This window comes from Acanthochromis polyacanthus, chromosome 1 (assembly GCF_021347895.1).
Source record: "Acanthochromis polyacanthus isolate Apoly-LR-REF ecotype Palm Island chromosome 1, KAUST_Apoly_ChrSc, whole genome shotgun sequence".
Lineage (NCBI taxonomy): Eukaryota > Metazoa > Chordata > Actinopteri > Pomacentridae > Acanthochromis > Acanthochromis polyacanthus.
The window spans coordinates 23,216,267-23,240,701 of NC_067113.1; the positions used below are offsets into that span (position 1 = coordinate 23,216,267).

The following is a 24,435-nucleotide window of genomic DNA, read 5'->3' on the forward strand; positions in this document are numbered from 1 at the left end:
TGGCCTTGGTGCATCTGGTAGATGTCTAGGACCGAGGAGAACATCATACAGATCCTGAATTAATAATCACAGTCCTGCTCTTATTAGCTACACGGACAACCAGCCTGGTTCAGTCAAGGTCAGTAACTGGACTGAGATGTAATACGTTAACCTCACGTCACCAAAATCAAAGTGGAAGTTGCACAGACATGCACAGTCAGACCCTTTCATATAAGACACAAGACAGAATTGTATGTAGTTTCTTGTTTAGTGGTCCTGTTTTATTCATACTTGCTGGCTTACAGGGACACCTGAACAGAACTGATGCATTATTAATGTCATCAGAAATATCTGTGCTTTTTTCTGTTATGACAGTTTAAAATATCTGCAGTGAAAATGTCCCATAATTAACTGTCTGCACTGACATCTCAAAAAAAACGGTAACGCATTCACTTCAATATTTATTCATTGGATGGGAAGTGTAGCAGCTTCAGTTATCTCTACACAATTACCAATAGGTCTCACTTTATGACAACATAAAATCACAGTCATAGTTATTCCTATATCTTCTCTCAGGGGGTGCATCATAGGGAAATGACATTTGATTCAAGAAGCCCAGAGGCCCTTACAAGCAAGACACTAAGAGGGTTGTTTTTAAATAGCCAAACATTTTTAATAGCATTGGTGTCTACTCGGTTCAGGATAACAGTTGTATATCAGTGCATCAGTGCAATTACCAGGGAAATTTTTGTGTAATCTTGCTCTTAATGGGCTTTTATTGTGCTTTATGGGTTTTTGCTGGCTGTGCTTGCAGCGAAAAATGAAAAATGAAATTGTGTGGTCACGATTAAACAAGTAAAACTGTCTTTTACATCAATGTTTGCATGAGGAGTTAAAAACATCTTTAAAAAAATCTGACATTATGGAAATAAAACAGACAAAACTATGAAAAACTGTTTGACTTATAATAAAACCTCATTGTTTGCCTCAATCTTTCTCCACATGGTCTGTTTCTTATGCAGAATGTTCAGACCAAGAAGTCCCTTAGTGTTAAAACACAGATATTTACACAGGATTGTCATTTTACCTAAATGCTAGATATCCTAGGTACTCCTATAAAGACTGAAAGATTAGATCAGACTTCTGGGAATGGTCCTCTGGTGGGTCTGATTACAGCTAAAAGATAGGAATATATATATAAGGATTATTTATATACACATATGTACTTGAAAGACCCCCAATAATATATGGAGTCCCACAAGGATTGGTTCTTGCCCCCCTTCTTTTCAATCTGTATTGCTTTCCCTTTGCAAGTTTGTGAAGACTTCAGGGTTGCTTGTCACTGGTATGCAGACAATATCCTGATCTATCTAGGGCTCTTACATTGTCTTGATGAAATCAAAAAAATGGATTGCATCAAAACCTACCTCACCAGACTAAAGATGAGGCTGGCATGAATTCTATTTGGCAATTAAGAAGTAAGTCTTGAGTCCTGGCCACTAATTGAATTGGATCTAATTGGAACTAATTGAAGAGGATCTAAATTTTAGCTGCTATGTTGAAGTTGTGACTAAATCCTCATTCTATCATCTTTGAATCTTGAACTTTTTGGTCCAAGTAGGATTTAGAAGAACTAATCCATGCCTTAATAGCTTGTAGATTGGACTAGTGTAATGCAGTCCCAACTTCCCTACCTAATAAAACCCTTAAACATTTGCAAAACATTCAAAATACTGCTCCTGTAATACTGACAAACACCAAGAGGAGATTTTTACATTTCTGCCCTGGTAAAAATACAACTCAGTTTAAGTCTCTGAATGGTTTGGGCCCAAAATATATTGTAGATATGTTTGCTGAGTACAATCCTATAGGGTCTCTCAGATCTGCAGAAACTGGTCAGTTAGTGATGCCCAGAGTCCAGAATAAACTCGGTGAAACGGCGTTTTGTCAATATGCTGCACACTGCTGGAATCAAGTCCCCTTGGAATTTAGATCCGCATCTACTGTAGCCAGCAAGCTAATGACTGTTTTGTTTTTTCCCCTCCTGTTAATTAATCAGATTTATTTTTGTAAAGTCTGGCTAAACTGCCTGTACTTTTATTAAACTTGTCTTTTTTCCTTCTTTACTCTACACATCATTTGTCTTAATCATGTTAATTTTCTGATTTTGTGTCTTTTTCAGCAGTTTCAGTTGTTGTTTGTAATTATTCCATACAATATCTGTGCACTTTGTTCAATTTGTCTGTGCTGATTTTATTTTATTTTTTAAAACGTTTGTTCTTATTTCATTTGCCTAATTTAGTTCATTGTGTTGTATTTTGTCATATTTTATTTATATTTATTTATTTTGACTTTGCCTATTAAGGACTTTGAATAACCTCTGTGGATAATAAACGTCTGCTAAAAACAATTAAGAATTTCTTGCAACATCTATTTCCTGCATTTATCGCTTGACAAGCAATGCACAGTAAATTGTGTGTGTGTGTGTGTGTGTCTATGTCTGTGGTGCATCCTCACGTACGCATTTACGTGATGACGAATCATAGCAACCAGCATGGCGACGGAGTAGCGTTGCTTCGCCTCTCATCTGCTTAAGCTAGTTTAGGCTGCTACTTTTACGTTAATTGATCTTTTTTTTTTTCCGTCAACATGTTTACAGTGAAGTACACTGACGTTTCTGGATATATCCGTGCTCTGCCGTCGCTGCATCGGAATACTTCTGCGGAAAATGGGATACGCTGAGTGTAGCGTTATCATGGACTCGAGAATAGGTATGCAAATGCTATTAGCATTGGCTAGCTGTGGAGCTAATCTGCAGATGGAAGCATATTAAAATTGTGCTTAGACAGCTAGTGAAAGATAAACTCATGCTGACTGTATCACTCACGAATGTGGCTTCAAGTCAGTCTACGATGGCCACTACTGACATTGCCTGTACTCATTAGGTTCAAAAAATTCAGTGTAAAACCAAAACAGGAACATTAGCTTGCAATACGATGCCTCAGTTAACGCCAGCTAACATTAGGTGAAATTATCTTCGTTTCTACCATAGTATATTTCGTTTCTTTCATCACTGTAATCTTAAAATACGTCAACAACCCGTAATTTGCGAAACACATTAAACGCCCAAATAAGAAAAAAAATGTCCACCGATAACACATACTTGTTGCTTTGCACATGCTCATAATTATTTTGTATTATAAGATAAGATAAGATAGACTTTATTGATCTCGCAAAGGAGAAATTTACCGTTACAGAGCTCTTAGGAACAAACAGAGGGGTGCAAAAAGTCACGAAAGGTGCACCTAACAACATTTATAAATTTACTTCAACGACTTTTTAGATATGTTTTAGATTGTGTAGTCAGTACAGATCAGAACATGCAAACCTTGTCATTACAGGTTATTAAGGACTGGCGGGACATCTTGAATTTTTTTTTGTTGTTGTTTTACTAACCAACATTCAAAAACCCAGAAGGTGTTCAATGTACAGCAAACAAAAGTGTAAACAAATAGTACATGCCACAATCGAGAAGCTGTGTGCACCACATGTTATATATATATATATATGTATATATATATATATATATATATATATATATATGTATATATATATATATATATATATATATATGTATATATATATATATATATATGTATATATATATATATATATATATATATATATATATATATATGTTTGATAATTTAAACAGTCTTTTCTAAGGAGTCAGCTGGTCTACATGCCTTTATGTTCATTGCAGAGAGTGTATCATCTGGACTGGGGTGCAGTCCCTCTACAAGAGGACAGAGTCTAAAAAGTAGCCGTGAGTACTAATACACTCTAATAAGTATTTGTCATTTATAAGATAAGAGCTTCATTTTTTAATATGCTTTATGTTGTTTTGTGTTTTTAGCTTTCTGTCCTCGCTCCTCCAGCAAGTTGACACAGTCCATCATTAAGGACCACATGGTGTCTCATTACAAGAAAGTTTACTCGGCGAAAGGTGAGCTACATGGCAGGCTTACAGTACGATCCTTACAGTGACTTAGATGTTTAGGTGCTTAAAACATGTATCGCTGTTGAGTGACAATTATAATGACATTTTTCACCTTGTTCTGCAGCTGCCGTTGATGCCTCAGTACCGAAAAGCCTGCTGTATAGTGTGAAGTGTAAGTATCAGACATTAAATTATATATTACCATCACATTTGAATATAAAATGAAACTCAACCCCCAGTTCTCATCTCCATTGAGAATATTTTCTTCTTGTACATGATCACAATTGCTCACTTGATGTATACAGACTGCAGAATAAAGTGCAGTAAGTATGCATTTTGAATTGCGGTTGCCCAAAGTCATTCCAGGAAAATTAAATAAATTGCAAGGCAATTAAAGAAGATGTTAAGGAAAAAAATGTAGTATATTATTGCATTACTTTGAAGAACAACATGTGGATACTTTGAACGCACCATATTTTGAATTAAAACTTGTTACTGTAGGTGAAATACTGAGCTGCTCTGCTGCCACTGTGCAGAATAGACCATCCTGTGTCTTTGTTCAGTTTTTAATTACCTATTTACAGACAATGACCAAATCAGACAGGAGCGGCTGAGGAAAGGGGGTCGTCCCCATTCTGCTCAGTCTCTCTCACAGAGGACCAGCAGAACTTCCTGCTCCTCAGCCCAGGTAAGAAACGACAGAAGAGTCTCTGACGTGTTTTGTCGTTGTTTCATTTAATGCTAGCATATCTTTAATAAAGTGTAGGCCTCGTGTCCTTGCCTGTGTTATTACAGGCAGATGTAAAGCTTTAAATGCAAACCCCACAAAATTTGACATTCAGGTTTTTTTTCAGTCTGCACAGTATCTCATTAAATACATGTTTGCTTTACAGAGTAGATTATCTGTGCAGTATGATGACAGCCCCTACCTCTGTTCGAGGAGCTCCATGGTGTCCAGTCCGAGGTTCAGCACCAGCTTTAATGCCAAGCAGATAGTTTATCCATCCTGTAAAGTCAATTCTCATCACATCCGCCCGGCATCAGAAATTGAGTACCGAAGTCCAGAGGCAGCTGTTAGGAGAAAGCAGTCGACATGTTCACTGGGAGCTTCAGGAGATCAGAGTTGCTACAAGACATTCCAGGACCCTGTCCAGAAGACTTACAGCGGAGACTTGCTCCAGAAACATTCACAGCACTTTACCGGAGTCAAACCATTCACTCCCAAGACTCTGAAATCAGATAAGAGTTCATATCTGTCAAAATATCGCTATTACAGAGCACCACAAGGGAAACCTACTCAGGATTGTGGCAGCTCAAGACTGAAGCGACAGGAGACGTATCATGGAAGGTACTTAGTAAATGTCTTAATGAGTCTCAAAGTATAGCAACAGAGATGTGTCTTTAAAACATTTCAGGGTGTGTAGGAAATGTCTTATTACATCTTTAATTTTGTTGTTTTTATGCAGCACAAAAAACAAGGAACACACACGGGAATTTGATGAGCCATCTCAGGTAATTTTGAGGATCAGATCTGATGACTAAGACAAATGTTTAAGTGATACTGAATAGTCCTATTATAGTGATCTCCTCAAATTGCCTTCTGGGCGAATTCGTGACTCAGGGTCAGTAATGTAACTTATTGTCCCTTTTGAAATGCTAATAACGAAGTGAAACTGAAGCTTTTACAGTCGCACAAGCTAAAGTATGTATCGAATCAATAGAAAACCTTGACAAAATAGAATATACCTTTTCATTTTCCACCCTGTGTTGCTTGCAGGAATTTATTACAGAGCATGAGTGGTCTGAGGATGAGTTCAATGGCACATATTTATCATCATCAAGGCATCAGAGTCGAGCAGCCAAGAGCAGAGAGCGTTACTTCTTTGACTCCTCACCAAGGTGACTTCATGAAGTGGAAACAGCTTGTTGCAATTTACTCTTGATTCTTAATATTGTACTTTGTGTATTTTCTTGGTTAAAGTTCTAAAAGAATCTGAATCTCATCTTTTAGGTTCTCGCCAGAACGAGGAAAATCTCCCAATTTGAGGAATATATCGGCAGAGTAAGTTGTGTGTAATGTCAAATACCTGTCCAGCTTCAGATTGGTGACACAGTAAGTTTCTATATGTGTCAAGATTTGACACTGGTGATTTAGTGAACCTCCTAAAAGAATGTACTCTCTGTTAAAGAAATGATTCTCATCTGTTTCTCAATAGGGAAGAAGAATTGATGTACCTTGAATTCATTTCTGCTGTAACAGAGGATATCTTGTCCAGGGGGCATATCTCTGAAAGGTTTTTTTTTTCTTTTTTGTTGATTATTTTCTATAAAGTAGTCGGGATTTCAAACATTTCTCTTCCTAATGTCAGATTACAGATTCATATGTCTCTCATAAAATGACAAGTCTGTTCCATAGATGGCTTATTTTAAACTCCTGGATAATTATTGAAGCGTACTTGTCTTTGTCCTCTACAAGGGTCCTAGACCGGGTGATAAACCGACATATTGACATGAATCTACATAAGCTTGATGAGGTCAGTGTGTAACTTTATACATGTCACCAAATCTGTTGAGCAATTCTTGTTTAGGTCTTCTTAAGTTCTTCTCATGCACCTTATGGTTTGCTTGTTTTCAGGGTAAAATGCGCCATCTTCTGGAAGTGCTGCGTAAAGATTTTGAAGAACCAGCCAACATCTCCAGTACACAGCTTGAAAAAAAGAACGATCTGCTCGATACACTGCTGCCATATCTGGAATCAGGGGGGAAACAAGTAAAAACCAAAGAAAACAATGACTTGTTCCCTTATGCGTCACTGATCAAAAGCTACGATTGTCCAGATTATGCTCATCCCTTGCTGCTGTCTACACCTCTTCATTCTCCGGAAACAACAACTTTGGCAACTGAAATAAATGAAAACCACAAGGAGGGTGATGAGGATGAGGAAAAGGGCTCGCCTTTGCTGAGTGAGCACGTTACCGATAACACAGGAAACAGTGAGGAGGACTTCCGGCACATTGACACAGCTGCAACCTGCTGTGTCAGCAATGAAAACCATGAGTACGCCAACACAAACGATCAAGAACAACCCGAGAACCGTTCCGATGGACAATGTGAGGAGCTGGAGGATCTGGGAAGACGTTTGTCAGAGTCGCTGCATGTGTCTAGCAATACACACTGTGAAAATACAGAGACTGTCAGTGAGCAACATACAAATACAGTCGCTTCTGTCAGTGATGATGAGTTCTAACTTTTGCTGTATTCAGGGATTGAATGCTCAGGGGTGTTTGGTTACCAGAATATTGTTGCTACAGAGATGAATGTAATATGTGGAATTTCTAAAAGTTTAGTTTTGTATATAAACACTATTTTCCATGTTTTGTAAGCACCACTGAAAAGGTGTTGTAGTAATTTGGATTTTTTAAAAGATATTTTTTACAAAAGCGTGCAATGAAAATGTCACACAAGTAAACCAGAGACTGGAATGTCTTATTTTGTAAAATGGTTACACATGACCGATGCTGCAACCCAATTTCAGAATGATGCTCTTGAAGTTTAAAATTATTACCCCATAGTGTTATGATTTATGGATTTGCAAAAGGATAGATGTGTGGAATTCGTGGCATCCTTTCATTTGACAGTGAATTGCAAGTGATGTAGCTGCAGTTAACATTTTCAGACCGTAGAAACAAATCTCTGATAAGAAAATGTAGCCTACATTTGTTAAATGTGTTTGAGTTGACATAAACCTCTGACATGTAGCTAATAGGAGTTGACTGTCACCAGAAAGTGTCTTTTCAATTGCAATAAATTTCCTATTCTTCTTCTCTTGCATCTGATTAATTAGACTATTGTTATTACAAACTGTTAATCACTCAGTCTACAATCACCAGCAAATATGCAGGCAGAACCACATGTGAGGATATTGACTGGGGACATTTTGCCAACAAATAAACAGGGGAACTCTTAAATCATTATACAATTCTAAGTGTTTACGGTTTCAGCTGCCGGGTGAGCTTTGCGTCAGTGTAAAAGGTAAACAGACAGGTCTGTGGCCAGCAGTTCCTGACAGCTGTCCCATTTCTGGCATTTTCACCGCTCGGCATTCCAGCTGTCTGATGTCATTGCCCTGAAAACCTCCGCGTATTCCTCCGCCGGAGTGGAACTATAATGGATTTGAAGCTTCTTTTCATGACAATACGCTTAGCTATATAAGTTTGTGTAATTTCAAAGTAGAGTTTAAGTTAATTTACGTGCAAATCGTGGATAAATTATCTACAGAAGCTAAAAGTATCAAAGCAAAAGAGCGGCGGATGTAGACCGAAAACACTTGTTGCTCTTCCAATCCCAGGAAGCGAAACACGCTTGGAACTTGAGTGAACTGTTGGAGCAAGAGGCATGGGGTGCTACGTTAGTTTTGAAACAAACTACGGGCTAATAAGCGTCCACTAAATACGGATAAATATCTCCAACAAAAAGCAGAAATTCAGCGCTCCTGATGGCGGAGCCCCTAAGGACGGAATAGTACTTGGACTGCTAAATAGCATCTGGTGGCTAACGGTAATGTTTTTTTCCCCAAAATATATACCGGCGACGTCAGCTTCCCTAGGGTGTCGTCTATTTGCTGGAACCTGTGTTAGCATGTTAGCTTTAAAGCTAATTTAACGGCAGCTGTAGTTTATGCTGTGGCTGTGTTGGAAGTGAAAATGAGCTGTAGCTTGTTAGAACGAGTAAACCATGTGGAACACGCTGAAATGAATGGATTTAGCACTCTGGAAAGTTAAACTGTAATGTAGTTAATTTGAAACTTGAAGGATGCACAGTTGAGGTGGAAAGGAGCAGGGATTTTAGAGTAGCTTTGCTGCGTATTGGCTGTGGTCGGTGTTTGGATCAGACTATTCGCAGGAAAAGGATTAATCTAACCACAAGCATGGAAGAATGACTCGAAGGTCTTGTTAAATTAAACGTAAATTAAACGGGTCAAGTCGTCTTTAATTTCTACATAAAGTTGCTTTTTATGCGTTATCCAGAGTTGCAGCTTTAAACATAGACTGTTACAGAAACGGTCAAGTTGGCAACAAAACGCAGCATTTAAGAGGATTACTTATAGGAAATGCCATGTGTTTGTGTGGTCTGACATATGCTTTACGGTGACATAACAGGTGTCGTGACACAAAAGCCAAAGTATAGTCGCATATTTTTAAGAGATAAGAGTGACCACAGGGAAGTTGTGTGTCAGCCTGTGTTGCCTCCCCTTTCTCAAGACTGCGTTTGTTGCGTTAGGTTTTGGTGTGTGTTGTAGTGTTATGGATATGCTTTGAGATATTCTTGTCTCACTTTTCAGATCCGTCAGATGATGACCCACGTGACTCGTTACCATCTCCCTATACTCGATCGGACAGCAAGAAAAGTACCCTCTGTGGACTAAGTGAAGACCCCCTTCTCTCTCTTTAAGAAGCGTGAAACATGCCCTTGCCATTTGGCTTAAAACTCAAAAGGACTCGAAGGTATACTGTTTCAAGCAAGAGCTGTCTTGTCACTCGGATTCAGCTTCTCAATGGAGAGTTTGTTGAGTTTACACTTTCTGTGGAGAGCACTGGACAGGAATGTTTGGAGGCAGTTGCCCAGAGACTCGAGTTAAGAGAGGTATGTATGTATGTGCCTTCATGCAATACAAGTACTGATTGTTCGCTCCTATAGATTCGTTTTAAGACTTGCTATTTCAGCAAGAAAGTATTCTGGTTGAGGTTTTCCTCTGGTCACATTCTTACTTGGCAATGGAGGGCAGAACAGAAACCAAGATAACCAGCTTGTCATTGTTAACTAGTATCATCTCTCAAAATACTTGCCCCCATTATGGCATGGCTTACATATTTTTACATATAGGTACATATGTAAAAAAAAAATGTTTTACGTTTTTGTAAATTTAATAAAAACAAGCACCATCTCATACAAAGTTTTGTCAGTGAAAAGCATTTCTGAGTCAGCCGTGAATAATGTACTGAAGTTCATGTATGCATTGTGTTATTATGGTCACATGGTGACACCATCCCTAAGTAATGAACTCGACAAGATATGAGCCCTCGTGCTTTTACACTCAACTGTACTTCAGATTTATAGTGAGACTACTGAATATACATACAATCACTGGAGTCTGCAGTATGTTCAAATGTTCATGCTCTATAATTTAACAAAGTTTCATTTGTCAGCCAGTCTGGCTAGCAGTGCTAGTGGTAGGCCTCCACCCTTGTTTCATTTTTGCCACATTGTTTTTGATGGCATCAGCGGTCATTGTGCAATCATGTGGTTTTCTCAGATGGTTGTCTTTGATAAAAAAAATTATGCAAGTTATGTCACTGTAATTGATCTAGGAATGAGACTGACAGATATTTGTTTTCAGTGATCAGACAACCAAAGTCTATGATAACACTTCAAACACTACAGATTGCAGGCTTGTGCTTTGGGTGTTAGTAGGTACTGTGTTTTTTGATGCATGTTAAAATTTACTTGGGTCTCGTGTTGGCAAAATGTAATGAGGTCCACAAATCTCTTTACAGTGATCTGTATCTATGTATCTTTAGGATAAATGGAATATTTGCTGTCTTATTTGCTCCAGACCATTATTTTTCTAACTATTGTAAAAAGAAAAAAAAAGTCTGAATACTGTTTACACAGTGGTTATTCATCACTGATGTTGTCTGGTGTACAACAGTTGGCAAATGTTTTCTTTAAAAATTGTGGTAGAGGTGTGGCTGTAAATCACAGTGGGTCTCTTTCAGCTACATTGTGTACAGCAAGCCTGCAGGGGTTACTTCTCTTACCAGTGTTCAGTGGGCGATGTTCAGACAGTCACAAGATAAAACCATATAAAGTCTGCAACTTTTCTTGTTGGAGTTTTTAATGTTTCAGATACGCTATAGATGATTAAAAGAAGACCTACAAATTTAAGCTGTCACATAATATTGTTTTTAAATTGATATATAATACTGTATATGCTATGGTAAATTTGTGTTCATTTTAATTATTAAGGGGTAAAACTGAGTTAGTCTTTAAGATGTACAGAATGCTCTAAATTTCGTTGCTGTTTTTTGCTACAAGTGTTGAAGGTAATATGTCTTCTTGTTTTCTTTTCTTGTTAGATAACGTATTTCAGTCTGTGGTACTTCAACAAGCAAAACCAACAGAGATGGATTGACTTGGAGAAGCCACTGAAGAAGCAGCTAGACAAATATGGGCTGGAGCCCACCGTTTACTTTGGAGTCGTGTTTTACATACCCAGTATCGCCCAACTGCAACAGGAGATCACAAGGTGACCCGTACCAGGAATAAGCCACTAATTTTATCAGTATTGTAGCTATTTGTCAGTGAAATAAAAAGATGTTTCAAATCTGAAATGAATGTGAGACGAAGTTTTGAGTAGCCACATTAAATGTTTGAACAGTTATAGATTTTGTATCAGGTGCCAGTTTGTAAAGGCTTTTTACCTCTATGTATTTTTAGTACTAAATGTAAGGCCAAGAAGTTTAAATATAATGTTAGTGCAAACCTGAATGAAATTGCCATATTTGGCTGTTGGCTGCTTGTCTGTTCCTTCCTCTTAACTAACCACCCCTTTCTCCACAGATATCAGTATTACCTACAGCTGAAGAAGGATGTTCTAGAGGGCAGGATCTCATGCTCGCTCGAGCAAGCTATACGTTTAGCTAGCCTGGCAGTGCAAGGTAACATGACTGCATTATATTATCCTTGTAACAGAAATGACAGTTTGCCAATCCTAGTGTTTCTTAGCATGAGTCTTAGTGCAATTTAGGAGCTGTAAGTAACAGGCCAAGTAATTGGTAGTGCAATCCCAGAGAAGTTGTCCAAACCTTCTGAAACCTGTCATATTTAGAGGAGAAAATGTACCACAATTACCTTATTTTCTGGAGGAGACTGCCAGTTCATTAAAGCTTAAGTTTGCCAGTCTGCCAGAGTTGCTGCAAGAAGCCAGACTATTGCCAGCTATTTACTTTGCACTATTAATGAGAGCAACAGAAATATTTTTTGCACACAAAACTTTATTTCTTTTTCTCAAAGCTTGGGTCTGAAATGGAACATGAAGTTACAGATGTATTGTTGTAAACCAAACTGTTTGACTACCCCCCCCCCCCCCCCCCGTCCCTTTTAATTATCAACTGCTGTTCACCTGAAAAGTCTCTTCAGCCGCTCATCTGAGCAATGAAACAAACATTCTCAAGATTCTTGTAAAGAGCACTATCCGAAACCCGTCTTTTAAATTAGGCAGAGGTGTGTGTGAATGTGAACACTCCTCGCATGAACTTCAGCTCTGACACGTCCTCCTCTTCCAGCCGGAAGAATCTCAAACGCTGCTGGCAAAGTTATATCAGGCACTGCAACTTACTGGCCTGGGTGTTAGCATAGCAGAGCAACTGAGATCACTTTGCGTTTGCAGCCGTGTTCAAATGCCAGTCCAGCTTTCAATATGTGCCCTAAAGAAAAGTCCTTTGAAATGTTTTGCAAGTGCTCGGAATATTTAGCCATTGATTTATTTGTTATGAATACTTGGTAACTGTGCTGCAAATATAGTTGTGTAGCCCCCATTTTGTGTTGCAGGCAGGAATAGTCTGGACTGAAAGTCAGTTGTAGCCTGTAAGCACTGCTGATCCCTGGGATACTCAACATAGCTGTGAATGTTGCCAAAAGGCAGCCTAAAGCTGTAACGGTTTAAAACATCTACGTTGTCACAAGCTGGAGCAATAACAAATGGACCTCTCCTCTCCTAAAATTAGTCAATCATGTCATCATATGCTGTAGCTTTCCAAAAGGCATTACACCATTCTGCAATTTTTCACTGTCTATTTCGCTATGTACTAAATGCAGAAATGGACATCTAAAAGGATTTGTGAAGTATGCTTTACTGTATTAATTTGTATTGTATGCTGCATTGTTTCTTCTTGTCCACAGCTGACTTTGGGGACTTCAATCGATATGATTCCCAGGAATTCCTCCAGAAGTTTGCACTATTCCCTATTGTAAGCCTTTAGTTTTGTATGCTCACAATGCGACTTGCAACAAATTGCAGATGTTCTTTGGTCATCTGAGTGATTGTATCGATTTTAAATCTGTGTTTGCAGGACTGGATTCAGGATGAGCGAGTGCTGGAAGAGGCCACTCAGAAAGTGGCTCTTCTTTATCAGTCTTTTAGGTGAGCAGGTTTTCAAAGCATCAGTATGATTGTTCTGTGTCCAGAGACAAACAGACAAACAGCTTCATGAGCTGCCGAAAAACACCATCTCCTGCTGATTTAAATGTTTTGTATGTATCCAGAAAATCTGCTGTTTTTGATTTGCAAGGAAATGTCACACATTTATTACATATTTAAATTTTTGAAGTAAAATACACCACTGCAGGAAATAGACTTGAAATGAGTTAAAACACATGAACAAAAGCACAATTTTCCAAAGGTTCGGGCAGTTCAGCCTGTTGGAATTCCATTACCTCTTTTGGCAATAATTGACTCCTTCAGTCTTTTACAGCAAGTTGTCATTAGACAATGTCAGCTGATGACAGTTTCAGAGCCTGATTATTTTCAGACATTCCAAACCTGATGGTGTGACCAACATGGGCTCCTCAGTGACTGAGGCTCTAAAACTGAAGCTAAACCGTAGCAGTAAAAGCACTAAAGATAAAAGGTAGTAGGACACCTAAACTTATGTGTGGGTATGAAGTACAGCTTGACTGAATTTATCCTATGTCTCCTCAAGTTTCGCTTGTCATTTTTCATACCTTGCACAACACTTACACACCAATTACCACTGCTCACACTTGAATTTATCAGTTTTTTTTTTATTTTTTTATGATGTCGCTGTTCTCAGCTTTCTTTTTTTTGTAACTTTGAGTCTGTCTTGGCTTTTTATTCACAGGTTCAACGAGTTTTGTCTGTTGGTTGCTTAAATGCTTTTCTTACCATTTTGTCCTTTTCAGGGGGTTGTCAGCCGCAGAGGCAGAGATGTTGTACATGCAGGAGGTGGAGAAAATGGAAGGATATGGCCAGGAAAGCTATCAAGCCAAGGTAGGTGTATGAGTTCCAGCCCAAACGCCCAGGAAACATGACATTGGCTTACTAGAACGTAGAAAAAAGAAATGCCCTTATTCTTTCCCATCATCTGAACAGGACAGTACAGGCACAGATGTTACCCTGGGGTCCTGCCTCGATGGCATCTTTGTCAAGCACAAAAACACGCGTCCGCTTCTGTTATTCAGGTAAGTCCTGAAAAAATGTTTGACTGTTACTACAGTGCTTAAAAGGTGAAACACGAATCATTGAACAAAAGCATTAGCCGCTCACTTGTGACTCTGAGCATTAATTACATCAAATCTGTCAGGATAGATTGTGTTTTATGGCACAGCTCCCAGCTATTCTTAGTTAAGGTTGTTTCCTTAATGTTCTCTAGACCTGAAAATGCCCTGAAAGGAAGTGAGTCAGGTAGACTGTGATAGTTGATAAGAACTGGGTGAGCATTATCTGTCAGTCTCGTAAATCAGTATTACAATTTTTTGACCCAGTTTTTATCTACATACTAGTATTAGTTCTAACTTTTGTGTCCCATGTGTGTAATTTTTGTCGAGCATTGGTGATGCAGTGCCACAGTCTGTTTAAAAATGCTGTGAAGTTTTGTGACCACTATGACATCATGTGTTTTTCTCCCCCTCTCTCTCTTTGCCACTTTAATTGGCTGTGTAGGTGGCATGAAATTAACAACATGAGTCACAACAGGTCCTTCTTTGCCCTGGAGCTAGCCAACAGGGAGGAGAGTGTTCAGTTCCAGACTGTGAGTCTCTGCTGCCGTTCCTCTGTCTCTCCTCTAACCATCCCAAGGGACACTGCTGTCTGTTATTGGATTTAGCAAAATTGGAGATGTCCTCTGTCACGGAGCTTGCCATCAGCTGGTTTTAACAATGCACTACTGTGTGTGTGGAAGTGGGTGTATGTGTGGGTGTGGCTGTTGTTTGAGTATGTGTGGTTTATGAAGTCGCATACCATTAGCTGAAACAGCATAGAAGCATTTCAGGGCATACACAGGAAAGCTTTTGTTTGTACATAACTGAGCAAACACTACCTCTGTACCAACTGTCTCGCCATCTGACAGTTTTTTTTTCTCTTTCTTTTCATGTGTAGGAAGACATGGAAACCTCTAAATATGTGTGCCGGATGTGTCTGGCCAGACTCAAGTTTTATAAGATTAACAAGAGTAGCCTGTAAGTGTTTTTTAACATGTCTAGCCTAGTTCCTGTGTCTTTGTTCCTCGTTGTCTCATGCATGTGTCTCCTCTTTGGTGTAGCCTCATGTCTGTCCTCCTCTCCTCCTCTCTCTTCAGAGAGGAGTGTGACCCCCTGCCTTCTGAGGGCTCCCAGAAGTCCCTTCTCACTCTATCCTTTCCTCGTTTTCCAATGCTCTCTCGCCCCTCTCTGTCTTCTAATAAGGGGTGAGCAACAAATCAGCCACCGCCTACAGTATGCTTATCAAGCAGATGCCATTATCCATCCCTTTGTGATTGCTGACCCAACAATGCTGCCATTGTTGACTAAGCTCTCTATATCTGAAATGTGTCTTTAGTTGGGAAGCACTTAGTTGTTTTTTTTTTATCCACTTATAATGGATTTTTAGGTTTGATTACAGGGACTAGTCACTATGGAGGAGTATCAAACCTCTCTTTACTTGTTGGCCTAAATGTGTCCAAAATCCATCACATACTGAAAATAGACAGCATAAGTGTGCTCATATTTAGATTTCTTTTACTTCTTTGGTAACATATAATTTTAGGTATAAATCACTACCATGCTAAGTTAACACTATATTTCCTGTTGGCCTTTTTTTGTTCAGTGTCATGCATTAAGAGAACGTTTAACTTTTAATAACATTTGTTAAATGCAAGTCATTCAAAATTAACATACCCAGTATACAGTGTGTTTGCTGGTGTACTGGAGAGGAGTTGAGTGAAATGTCTTAACTTTGCTAGACTTGGCCTGGTCTGCACCTTACTGTGTGGCCATCGGTGTTAAAGAACAAGACAAAATGAGGTGCTGGAGAACTGTTTACTAGTAATGCTGCTGAGTTAGGTCATCTATTTTGATTGATGTGTTTTTTTTCCCTCCACCAGCCAAACCCAACCCACAGTTGTAAATCCAGTCAGACGGAGATCCTCTACTAGAATATCTCTGGTAATATCCCTCAAAACCCACTTGCAAAATGCCAATTCTAGCACATTTTGTATGCTGGTATGAATCCTTACCACATTGCTGGCTGATACTTCACAGGTATATTTAATTCTTTTTCTAAATCCTTCTCTTCTCTTGTTGATTTACAGCCAAAGCCACAGGGCTACATGATGCCCCCTCCACAAATGCACTACAATGGGCATTTCACAGAGCCTTACACATCATCACAAGGTAGCTACTGTGTAGAAATTGCTGCTGAGAAAGTGTAAATGTGTACATAATTCATTATACAGTGCTAGCAATTTTTGCCTGCTTTTTATTTTCAGCTGAATTGAAATTGTCTTGTAAACATAATTCTATCCATCTGGTTTTGCTCATGCTTTCTCATAGACAACCTGTATATGAACAGTCAGAACGGGTATTACTACCACTCTCAGACCAGCCTGGACTGCTCTCCTCTGGAATATGGCAGCGGAGGGCGTTTACGTAACGGCAGCGTGTACAGCGCCCATAGCACCAGCTCTCTAACCAATCCCCAGCACTACCTTCAGCCCTCACCCATGTCCTCCAACCCCTCTATTACTAGTGACATCACCAGGCCAGATTACATTCCCTCTCACCGTCACAGCGCTCTCATCCCACCTTCCTATCGGGCCACTCCTGACTATGAGACAGTGATGCGGCAGAAGAACCGAGGTGCAGGGGGAGGAATGGTTTTGTCTCAAGAGCACCGGCAGAGCCACTCCATGAGAAACCTGAACATTGGAAACTCATATGCCTACAGTAGACCGGACCCTCTGGTTTACAGCCAGCCAGAGATTAGAGGGGAGCATGGTGGCACAGCCCAGCACCACCACTATCCCTTCCATCTGGGCTCCAGCTTCCACAGCCCTTCTCCGTACCCATATCCTACAGAGAGAAGGCCTGTAGTGGGAGCGGTCAGTGTCCCAGAGCTCACAAATGTCCAGCTACAGCAGGCACAGGAGTATCCAGCCCCCAACATCATGAGAACACATGTGTACCGACCACCTCCACCCTACCCATACGCCCATCCTCGCCCTGCAAACAGCACGCCCGATCTGTCACGTCACCTGTACGTCAGCAGTAGCAATCCAGACCTGATCATCACAAGACGTGTGCATCACTCAGTCCAGACCTTTCAAGAGGACAGCCTGCCTGTTGCGCACTCTTTGCAAGAAGTGTCAGAGCCTCTTTTCAGCGGACCCCCACACAGACACCCATACCACGCTCAGAAGCGCAATTCTATTGAAATTGCCGGGTTGGCGCACAGTCTGGAGGGGATGAGGGTCAAAGAGCGGACTGTTTCGTCTTCGGCAGCTGAAACGGCCACGCCCCCTCCAGTGCTGCGTGGCGGTCGCTCCCAGGGGTCGCAGCTCAACGTGTTTTTGGAACGTACAAAGACAGAGGACAGGGGGGACATTAAAGAGGACGTGCAGTATGGACACAAAAAGTCTCTTTCAGACGCCACCATGCTAGTTCACAGCAGCGGTGAAGAAGAGGAGTTTGAGGACGACAGCGGACGCCATACTCCACTTTCTCAGGAGGCAATGGCGGCCATGGTTCCTGAGCAGCCACCACAACAGCATCACAGCCTGACGTCCCTGTCCTCTCTGACAACTCAGCAACAGACTCCCATTGAGCCCCCTCCTGCATATCCCATAGGCTCTTCCCTCGACCCCTCTATAACCAGCCCCTTGTCCTACAAGGTTCACCCCCTGATCCAGGAAAGTGAGCCCCTGTACCTGCTGTCAGATTTACGACAGCCCAGGATTATGCCCTCAGTCTCAGAGGGAGACCTGAGTGGCCAGGCCAAGCAGAAGCCTAAGAAAGACTTTAAGAAGAGGCCTGTGTCTGACGTGCCTCCAGGGAAGAAAACTGTAGAGGGTTTACCACCTCCGGTGAGTAATGTTCCTCATGTCTGTTCTATAGTTGGACCCATTCTGTTAATGTGCTTTTTAACTCAACCTACATCAGAAAATATACTTGATATTTTTAGAGATATTCCACCTGGCCTTGCTACAGTTTACTTTATACATTTCTCTTTAAACTTGGATTAAGGCAAAGTTGGTTATTTCACCCACTGCTAATTTACCTAGAGCAGGTAGGAGACAGTATGGAGCAGATTTAAAACATCTTAGGTATGTGGAGTCTTCAGTTTTTTCCCAGTATTGCTAACATCTGTGGACACTTGGAAAATGCTGTTAATTCCAGGTTTCTTCTGAACAGAGATTTCCTCCTGTCTGTTTCTCGGTGTGGATGTATCTAATTCAAACCCCTAAAACTAGCTATTTTTCTGATAAGATAAAGTGAACTGCCAATAAACATATTACATAATTATGTATATGGCTAAAAATATAAGCAAGCCTGGAGGAAATAGACACAGGAGGTAGAGCTGACCAGAGGAAAGAGCCAGGATATGGACGTAGCGTGTGGATACACAAACACTGCTAGAATCCAGCAGGAGCAGGCATGTTGACAATGAAGACAGAGTTATTTCAAAATGCATACTTAAAAAGGGAGTGCACAGAGGTAATTTTACATTAAAGAGCAGAGTCGCTTTCCCTGATTAAAAAATAATCGCTGATCAGAAAAAAACTGTCAGTCAGCTGCTGTATACCTACCTCCATTTCTGTTCTGATCTGTAGCTGTACTGTGTTATGTTTACTAAGATCAGATGCGTTGTGTGCACTTTGTTTTCTCAGTAGCTTGACATCTTTGGCTCATCTCATGATCACATGAGTGTACATGTAGAAGGAATTAGAAGAAGTTTCAGTAACCAGCGTGGAATGACGCAAACAGACTCACTTTAACTCATATCGAAAGAATGTCGTTGCACTACCTTGGGAAACCAGAAAGGTGACATTCTCCCAGAGAACACCCAGCAAGGCGGTGCTGTCCCTCCCCTTTTGTATTTCTTCACTCTCTTGCTGAGGCTCACTTCTGTTTATCCTCTTTTTCTCTGTCTCGACTCTGTTGTCATACCAGGGCATGAAGAAAGGAGCGAGGTCAGAGGTGAAGAAGATGGGTCCTCTGAAAGTGGCCCATCTCAACGGACTGTCAGTGTCCCGGCAGCCAGTGCATGACGAGATCAAGGATGAGCCTGAACGTGCCTCTAATGACGAGCGGGTAGGAAACTTCACTATTTGATGTTGCTTATAATTTTGCTCTTTGAACAGCATGTTTGTAGAGAGAGTTTTTTTTCTAGTGTTTGTTTGGACCATTGTGCTACTTTTCTACTGTGGTTTTGTTTTGAAGGAAAAAGTGTTTGTCAGTGTTCTTTTACCCAATTTTGACACACAACTGAACTGGTCAGCCTTGTTACTTTGACAGTCAAAGTAAATTCCCAACACTTCTCCAACTAATCAAGAATCGTTTTCCGTAGCCTGTAGTTCACTGAGTGTGCATTTGCATGTATATGTGGTTTTCATTCTTCTTTACTTCTATTATGAGCATGTCTCCTGATGTCACTTGTTTTATTTTTCCATGTGGACTTTCTCTAGTGAAGATCAAATTTTGAAATCTTGGCATAGTAATGCATCTCATGTGGGTATTGTGACAGTTTGAGAATTAACTGCACTGCTACTTATTTTCAGTGTTACAGATGTTTTCACAAAAACAACATTCTTTGAAAGGACAGGATCAGCTCAAACAGCTATTTTAAGCACTAGTGCATCAATAATTTGAAGGTCCTGTCAGAAGACCATGAACAACAGTTTACAATTAACCCTGTCCTCTGATAGCAAGCACAGCTGGAATGGAAATTGAAAGTAAATTACAAATAGAAGTGGTTGTGCCATTATAATAATCTCTTTTAAAAAGATTGTTCTTTCTATGGATTTTGTGGCCCACTTTGGCAGGTTTTTTTCTAATGTATGATTTTTAATTTTAGTTAAGATATTCATGCTTGCAAAATATCACTACTGTTTCAGTTTTGGTCAAAGATCAAGGGATGATGCTGTACATCTCGCAACACAACTTATAAATTTGTAAAATTAAACTGTCTGGCATAAAAATAACTTATAAAGGATGAAGTTGTTCATGAATCAGGACTGTGTCATCAATGACAGTGGTGTATTTCCTGTTTGTGTGTCAGTGTAAGGTGCTGGAGCAGCACATGGACAGGGGTGAGCTGTTGAAAGAGTATGAGAGCATCCCAAAGCGACGTCCAGGAGGGGAGTGCACCGTTGCCCAGCAGCCAGAAAGCGGAGACAAAAACCGCTTCCAAGATGTCCTGCCTTATGATGACACCCGAGTAGAGCTGGTTCCCACTAAAGAGAACAACACAGGCTACATCAATGCGTCACACATTAGAGTAAGTTGTGCAGAAGATGTGTAGTAATACCTGTCTCTTTGCAAGTCACATGGATGTGGTTTCTTTCTTAGGATCCCCCTGATGTAAGGTTTTATCAGTGAAGTCGCTTGTGATGACTTCATCAGTAAGACAAACACTAAAAAAAGTCACTAAAAACTGTTTGATTTCAGTGTAAAATTCCGCAATTAAGTTTGCTAGCATGACCACGCTACAGACTGGACAGTGACGTTCTGCTACTAAGTAAAAGCTGATTCTCAAAGGCAAGGCAGGTTTATTTGTCTAGCATACACAAAACAATTGTAAGTGTTTTACATAATGCATCAAACAGCTTAGTGAGTAACAGCTTTAAGAGCCAAGCCTAGACTAAAATCCCTAGATGTGTGCATTTACACCAGAGAATTGTGCCAACAATCGTGATGTAATATTCCTGTAGGAACACAGACTCATTGTTTGTGGCACTTCATAGTTATTGCCCATAAACCAGATGACTGGGCACGTTCCCTTTCAAACCATACTGAATATACTGTACTGTTTGTTGACTACTTCAGAAAACAAACTTGTTTTGAGTTGCGCTGCACGGTTTAATATATAACAATATCCCCATCTTGCAAGACAGACACCTGAAACAGCCATATCGAGTCCTAGATGTGAGCTGAACTGCAGTTTCTAATGAAATGCCAGAGGACGGGGAATTTAGAGAAATCAATATAAACACGATCATTAGCCAGATGGCTTCAGCTAAGGATATTACCAGTCTACACAACGTTGTATTCATCCCATTGTCCAGCTCTGACATCCAAATACTCTCCTGGATTTCAGCTGCTCCTGAATAACAGTGATGCTGCTCATTAAGGGGCTTTAGTGGTTTGTGGGAAGGCAACGACTTAGTCACTTTTACTCCCTCATTCCTCAGTCTTAGGATCAGGAGAATGTCTGGCTCAGTTTCTAGGAGTTATTGATGACTGAATTGACTGAAATGACTCCTGTTGTCTCCTGTCTCATCAGATAACAGTGAGTGGACAGGAGTGGAGTTACATCGCCACGCAGGGTCCGCTGTCGAACACGTGTCAGGACTTCTGGCAGATGGTTTGGGAGCAGGGCGTCTCCATCATCGCTATGGTTACTGCTGAAGAGGTGGGTTGATTTTCTGTTTAAAGCTCCAGATTTTTGTGTCGTCACTACCTACAATGACGCGTCAAACGTCATCCGCTTCCTGCAGGAGAGCGGTCGAGAAAAGAGCTTCCGGTACTGGCCCCGGCTTGGCTCACGGCACAACACAGTGACGTACGGCCGCTTCAAGATCACCACACGCTTCCGCACAGAGTCCGGCTGCTACGCCACCACAGGCCTGAAGATCAAACACCTCCTGACGGGACAAGAGAGGACCGTCTGGCACCTGCAGTACACAGACTGGCCTGACCACGGCTGTCCTGAGGACTTCAAAGGCTTCGTCAGTGAGTGGGATCACGGTCACTTTGTTGTGGTTCTGCTTTAATGACCTGACCTTCATCTCAAAGGCTGCATCTGACAATATGATTTGAATTTTAGGGAAATTGTTATGGTTCCAGAAACTGCTTTATTTGTTCATGAGTGTTTTCATGTTTCTCCAGCCTACCTGGAGGAGATCCAGTCTGTGAGGAGACACACAAACAGCATCAGTGATCCAAAGAACACCAACCTCCCTGTGCTGGTCCACTGCAGTGCTGGAGTGGGTCGGACTGGAGTCGTCATCCTGTCTGAGATCATGATAGCTTGCCTCGAGCACAATGAGGTAACGTTCCGCTCATGAAAGTGAACCGAAAACCTGTGCTGTGACCACATCTGGTGGACACGTTCTTGGTGTTTAAAGACAAAAATGTGTGTTGTCTCGTTTCAGACGCTGGATGTCCCAAAAGCCCTTTTGGCGCTGCGTGCTCAGAGGATGATGATGGTTCAGACCTTGTCTCAGTACACCTTCATCTACAAGGTCCTCATTCAGTACCTCCGCAACTCCAGGCTGATCTAATCACAGGTGTCTCTGCATCATCACATCACAGATAATTGCAGGGTGGATTTTGCATTTATGCCCGACTACACTGCAACGACGCAGCTGTTCAAATCAGTTAGAAAAGATTGTGGGCAAAATTTGGACCCTGTTTAAGCAAAGTATTAAATCAGGCAAAAGCTGAGGGTTTGGCGTGTACGAGACAATGCCACATGAAGGATTTTAAAGACTTGAGACCTGCCTCTAAACAGTATTATCTATATATAGTTTTTTACATACATTATTGCTTAATAAAGCCCAGCACTTTCACAGTACCTTGCTGTACATAATGAACCAATATTAAGCTACATTAAAAAAAAAAAACAACCTATCATAGATGTGTATGAACAACAGCTGATTTATTTTCACTTTTTAAGAGATTATTGTGGGTTGCTGTTGCTTTATTGGCTCTGATTATGAAGGAATTTTCTACAGTTATGAAATGAAGAACAGGTTGTAAAATGAAGAACAGGTTCATATGAAGGTGTGACTATAGAGCTGATAATTCTACAGTTTTAACTTGGATCATGTGACTTTTGGGGCTGCACATAGGGAATTGTTTGGAATTATGCTAATTTATACCACGGACACTGGTACGACTGGTGCGGATGAGTTTAGCATCTAAAATAGTCAAAGTGTGCTTCTCTTGTCTTGTTTTAAAAACCCTTATCTATTTAACTGAAACAAGGCGCTGAGAGAGAGAGGTGTGCGATAATGACTTGGTCTTTGTAAAACACTGGATTGATGGGAAGTGGAAACACGTTACACGGGTTTCAGAAGCTCAATAAAGAGAAAATGTCAGCAGGTTTGTTTTGGGGGAAGGGAGCTGGTTCGATTAAAACTGGAGAAATTATTTTATACATCTGTTCTTAATATTTTTATCTTAAACTGTTGAACTCTGAGTGCTGTATTTGATTTATTTTCAACTATTTTGTCTAAATATGCAAGAGATGCTTCTCATTTAGTGTCATTTATTGCAAAACACAAGGATAAAAACAGACAATATCAGTGAATTCAGCTCAGAGCCTTAATGTCATGAAAGCTGGGCCAAGACGTTACAGCGGGATGAGATAGAAATAGGAGGACATGCATTCAGATGTAACCAGGAGCGTGTGTCCAGTGTTCTGCATCATGTGAAGCACAAAGTCTGATGGACAGAACATCTCCAGTTTCAGTATTCTCGCTTGTTTTTCCTCCAGTGAGAAATGTCTTTCTGCACACACGCTTCCTACTTAAACAAACGAAACGTGACTGTTAATGAACGCTTGCATAATCGTGTCTGAGTGGAGTCTGGCCGCATCTGCTTCCTACTGCTGCTGTAAGTAGTCTGTAGAGGTCAGAATGAAGTGAATCTGCACAGAAACAATGTTTACAGGCACTACGTTTAGAAGCTCTTTTTAGACAATGTTCATTTGCCGATTTTTTTAATTGACGGTGCCAACTTCCAATGTGGCCAAAGTGAAGTGATCCTAATTTTACTTCTTCTGATGTTTGTGTTGACAAGTTTGTTTCCCCCCCCCCCATCAAAGACGTGGGCTGTGATCTTAACTGGAGAAAAACACATCTTATCTGATGCTGCGGTTTTATTTGGGGTCTCTTTAAGACCTATAATTTGAATTTCCTTTAGATTTTTAGTTATTTTTTGCGTAATGCTTTAAGTCTTTGGAGACTGAAAATGGTTTTTGTGCCCAGGTGTAAACGTTTTGTCCATGTACAGGGATGCTGTTCATAATGTACACAATGTAAAATTTTGCTTTAATGACTATTGGTTATTGTACAAACTATGTATAAACTGTATCTATTGAACAAAACATGGTATGCCATTGGAAAGAAATGTGTGTAGAAACTATTTTCAGCCAAGAAGTAGTATTTGGAAATAACTTT

General features: G+C 40.4%; 2 protein-coding genes across 4 annotated transcripts; both read left to right on the forward strand.

Moving 5' to 3' along the window:
- Positions 1-2,516: 2,516 nt before the first annotated feature.
- On the forward strand, positions 2,517-7,808 carry spata7 (spermatogenesis associated 7). Its single transcript, XM_022214805.2, has 12 exons — positions 2,517-2,750; positions 3,743-3,805; positions 3,896-3,985; positions 4,104-4,151; positions 4,564-4,667; positions 4,873-5,327; positions 5,446-5,491; positions 5,757-5,878; positions 5,991-6,041; positions 6,196-6,273; positions 6,456-6,513; positions 6,615-7,808. Exons 1-12 carry the CDS (start codon positions 2,708-2,710, stop codon positions 7,224-7,226), a joined length of 1,770 nt encoding a protein of 589 aa, XP_022070497.2. The 5' UTR covers positions 2,517-2,707; the 3' UTR covers positions 7,227-7,808.
- A 492-nt stretch (positions 7,809-8,300) lies between these two features.
- Positions 8,301-24,431, forward strand: ptpn21 (protein tyrosine phosphatase non-receptor type 21). 3 transcript variants are annotated; one of them, XM_022214820.2, is made up of 20 exons: positions 8,301-8,536; positions 9,321-9,622; positions 11,116-11,285; positions 11,600-11,697; positions 12,941-13,008; positions 13,111-13,181; positions 13,961-14,048; positions 14,151-14,239; positions 14,721-14,808; positions 15,156-15,235; positions 15,355-15,462; positions 16,138-16,198; positions 16,345-16,426; positions 16,586-18,114; positions 19,202-19,342; positions 20,310-20,528; positions 21,534-21,662; positions 21,748-21,982; positions 22,139-22,299; positions 22,405-24,431. In XM_022214820.2, the coding sequence occupies exons 2-20, from the start codon at positions 9,443-9,445 to the stop codon at positions 22,531-22,533; spliced, it is 3,726 nt and encodes a 1,241-aa protein (XP_022070512.2). In that variant the 5' UTR covers positions 8,301-8,536; positions 9,321-9,442; the 3' UTR covers positions 22,534-24,431. The 3 variants fall into 3 exon arrangements, with proteins under 3 accessions (XP_022070512.2, XP_022070518.2, XP_051802776.1); XM_051946816.1 differs by lacking the exon at positions 8,301-8,536 and adding an exon at positions 8,644-8,925; XM_022214826.2 differs by lacking the exon at positions 15,355-15,462 and having other exon boundaries at positions 8,302-8,536.
- Positions 24,432-24,435: the final 4 nt, after the last annotated feature.

Coding starts and splice junctions, on each gene's coding strand:
- spata7 (XM_022214805.2), top strand. CDS start 2,708: ATGGGATACGCTGAGTGTAGCGTTATCATGGACTCGAGAATAG. Junction 3,986..4,103: donor GAAAGTTTACTCGGCGAAAG/GTGAGCTACATG, acceptor CTTGTTCTGCAG/CTGCCGTTGATGCCTCAGTA. Junction 6,514..6,614: donor ATCTACATAAGCTTGATGAG/GTCAGTGTGTAA, acceptor GCTTGTTTTCAG/GGTAAAATGCGCCATCTTCT.
- ptpn21 (XM_022214820.2), top strand. CDS start 9,443: ATGCCCTTGCCATTTGGCTTAAAACTCAAAAGGACTCGAAGGTATACT. Junction 9,623..11,115: donor AGAGACTCGAGTTAAGAGAG/GTATGTATGTAT, acceptor TTTTCTTGTTAG/ATAACGTATTTCAGTCTGTG. Junction 14,240..14,720: donor CGTCCGCTTCTGTTATTCAG/GTAAGTCCTGAA, acceptor TTGGCTGTGTAG/GTGGCATGAAATTAACAACA.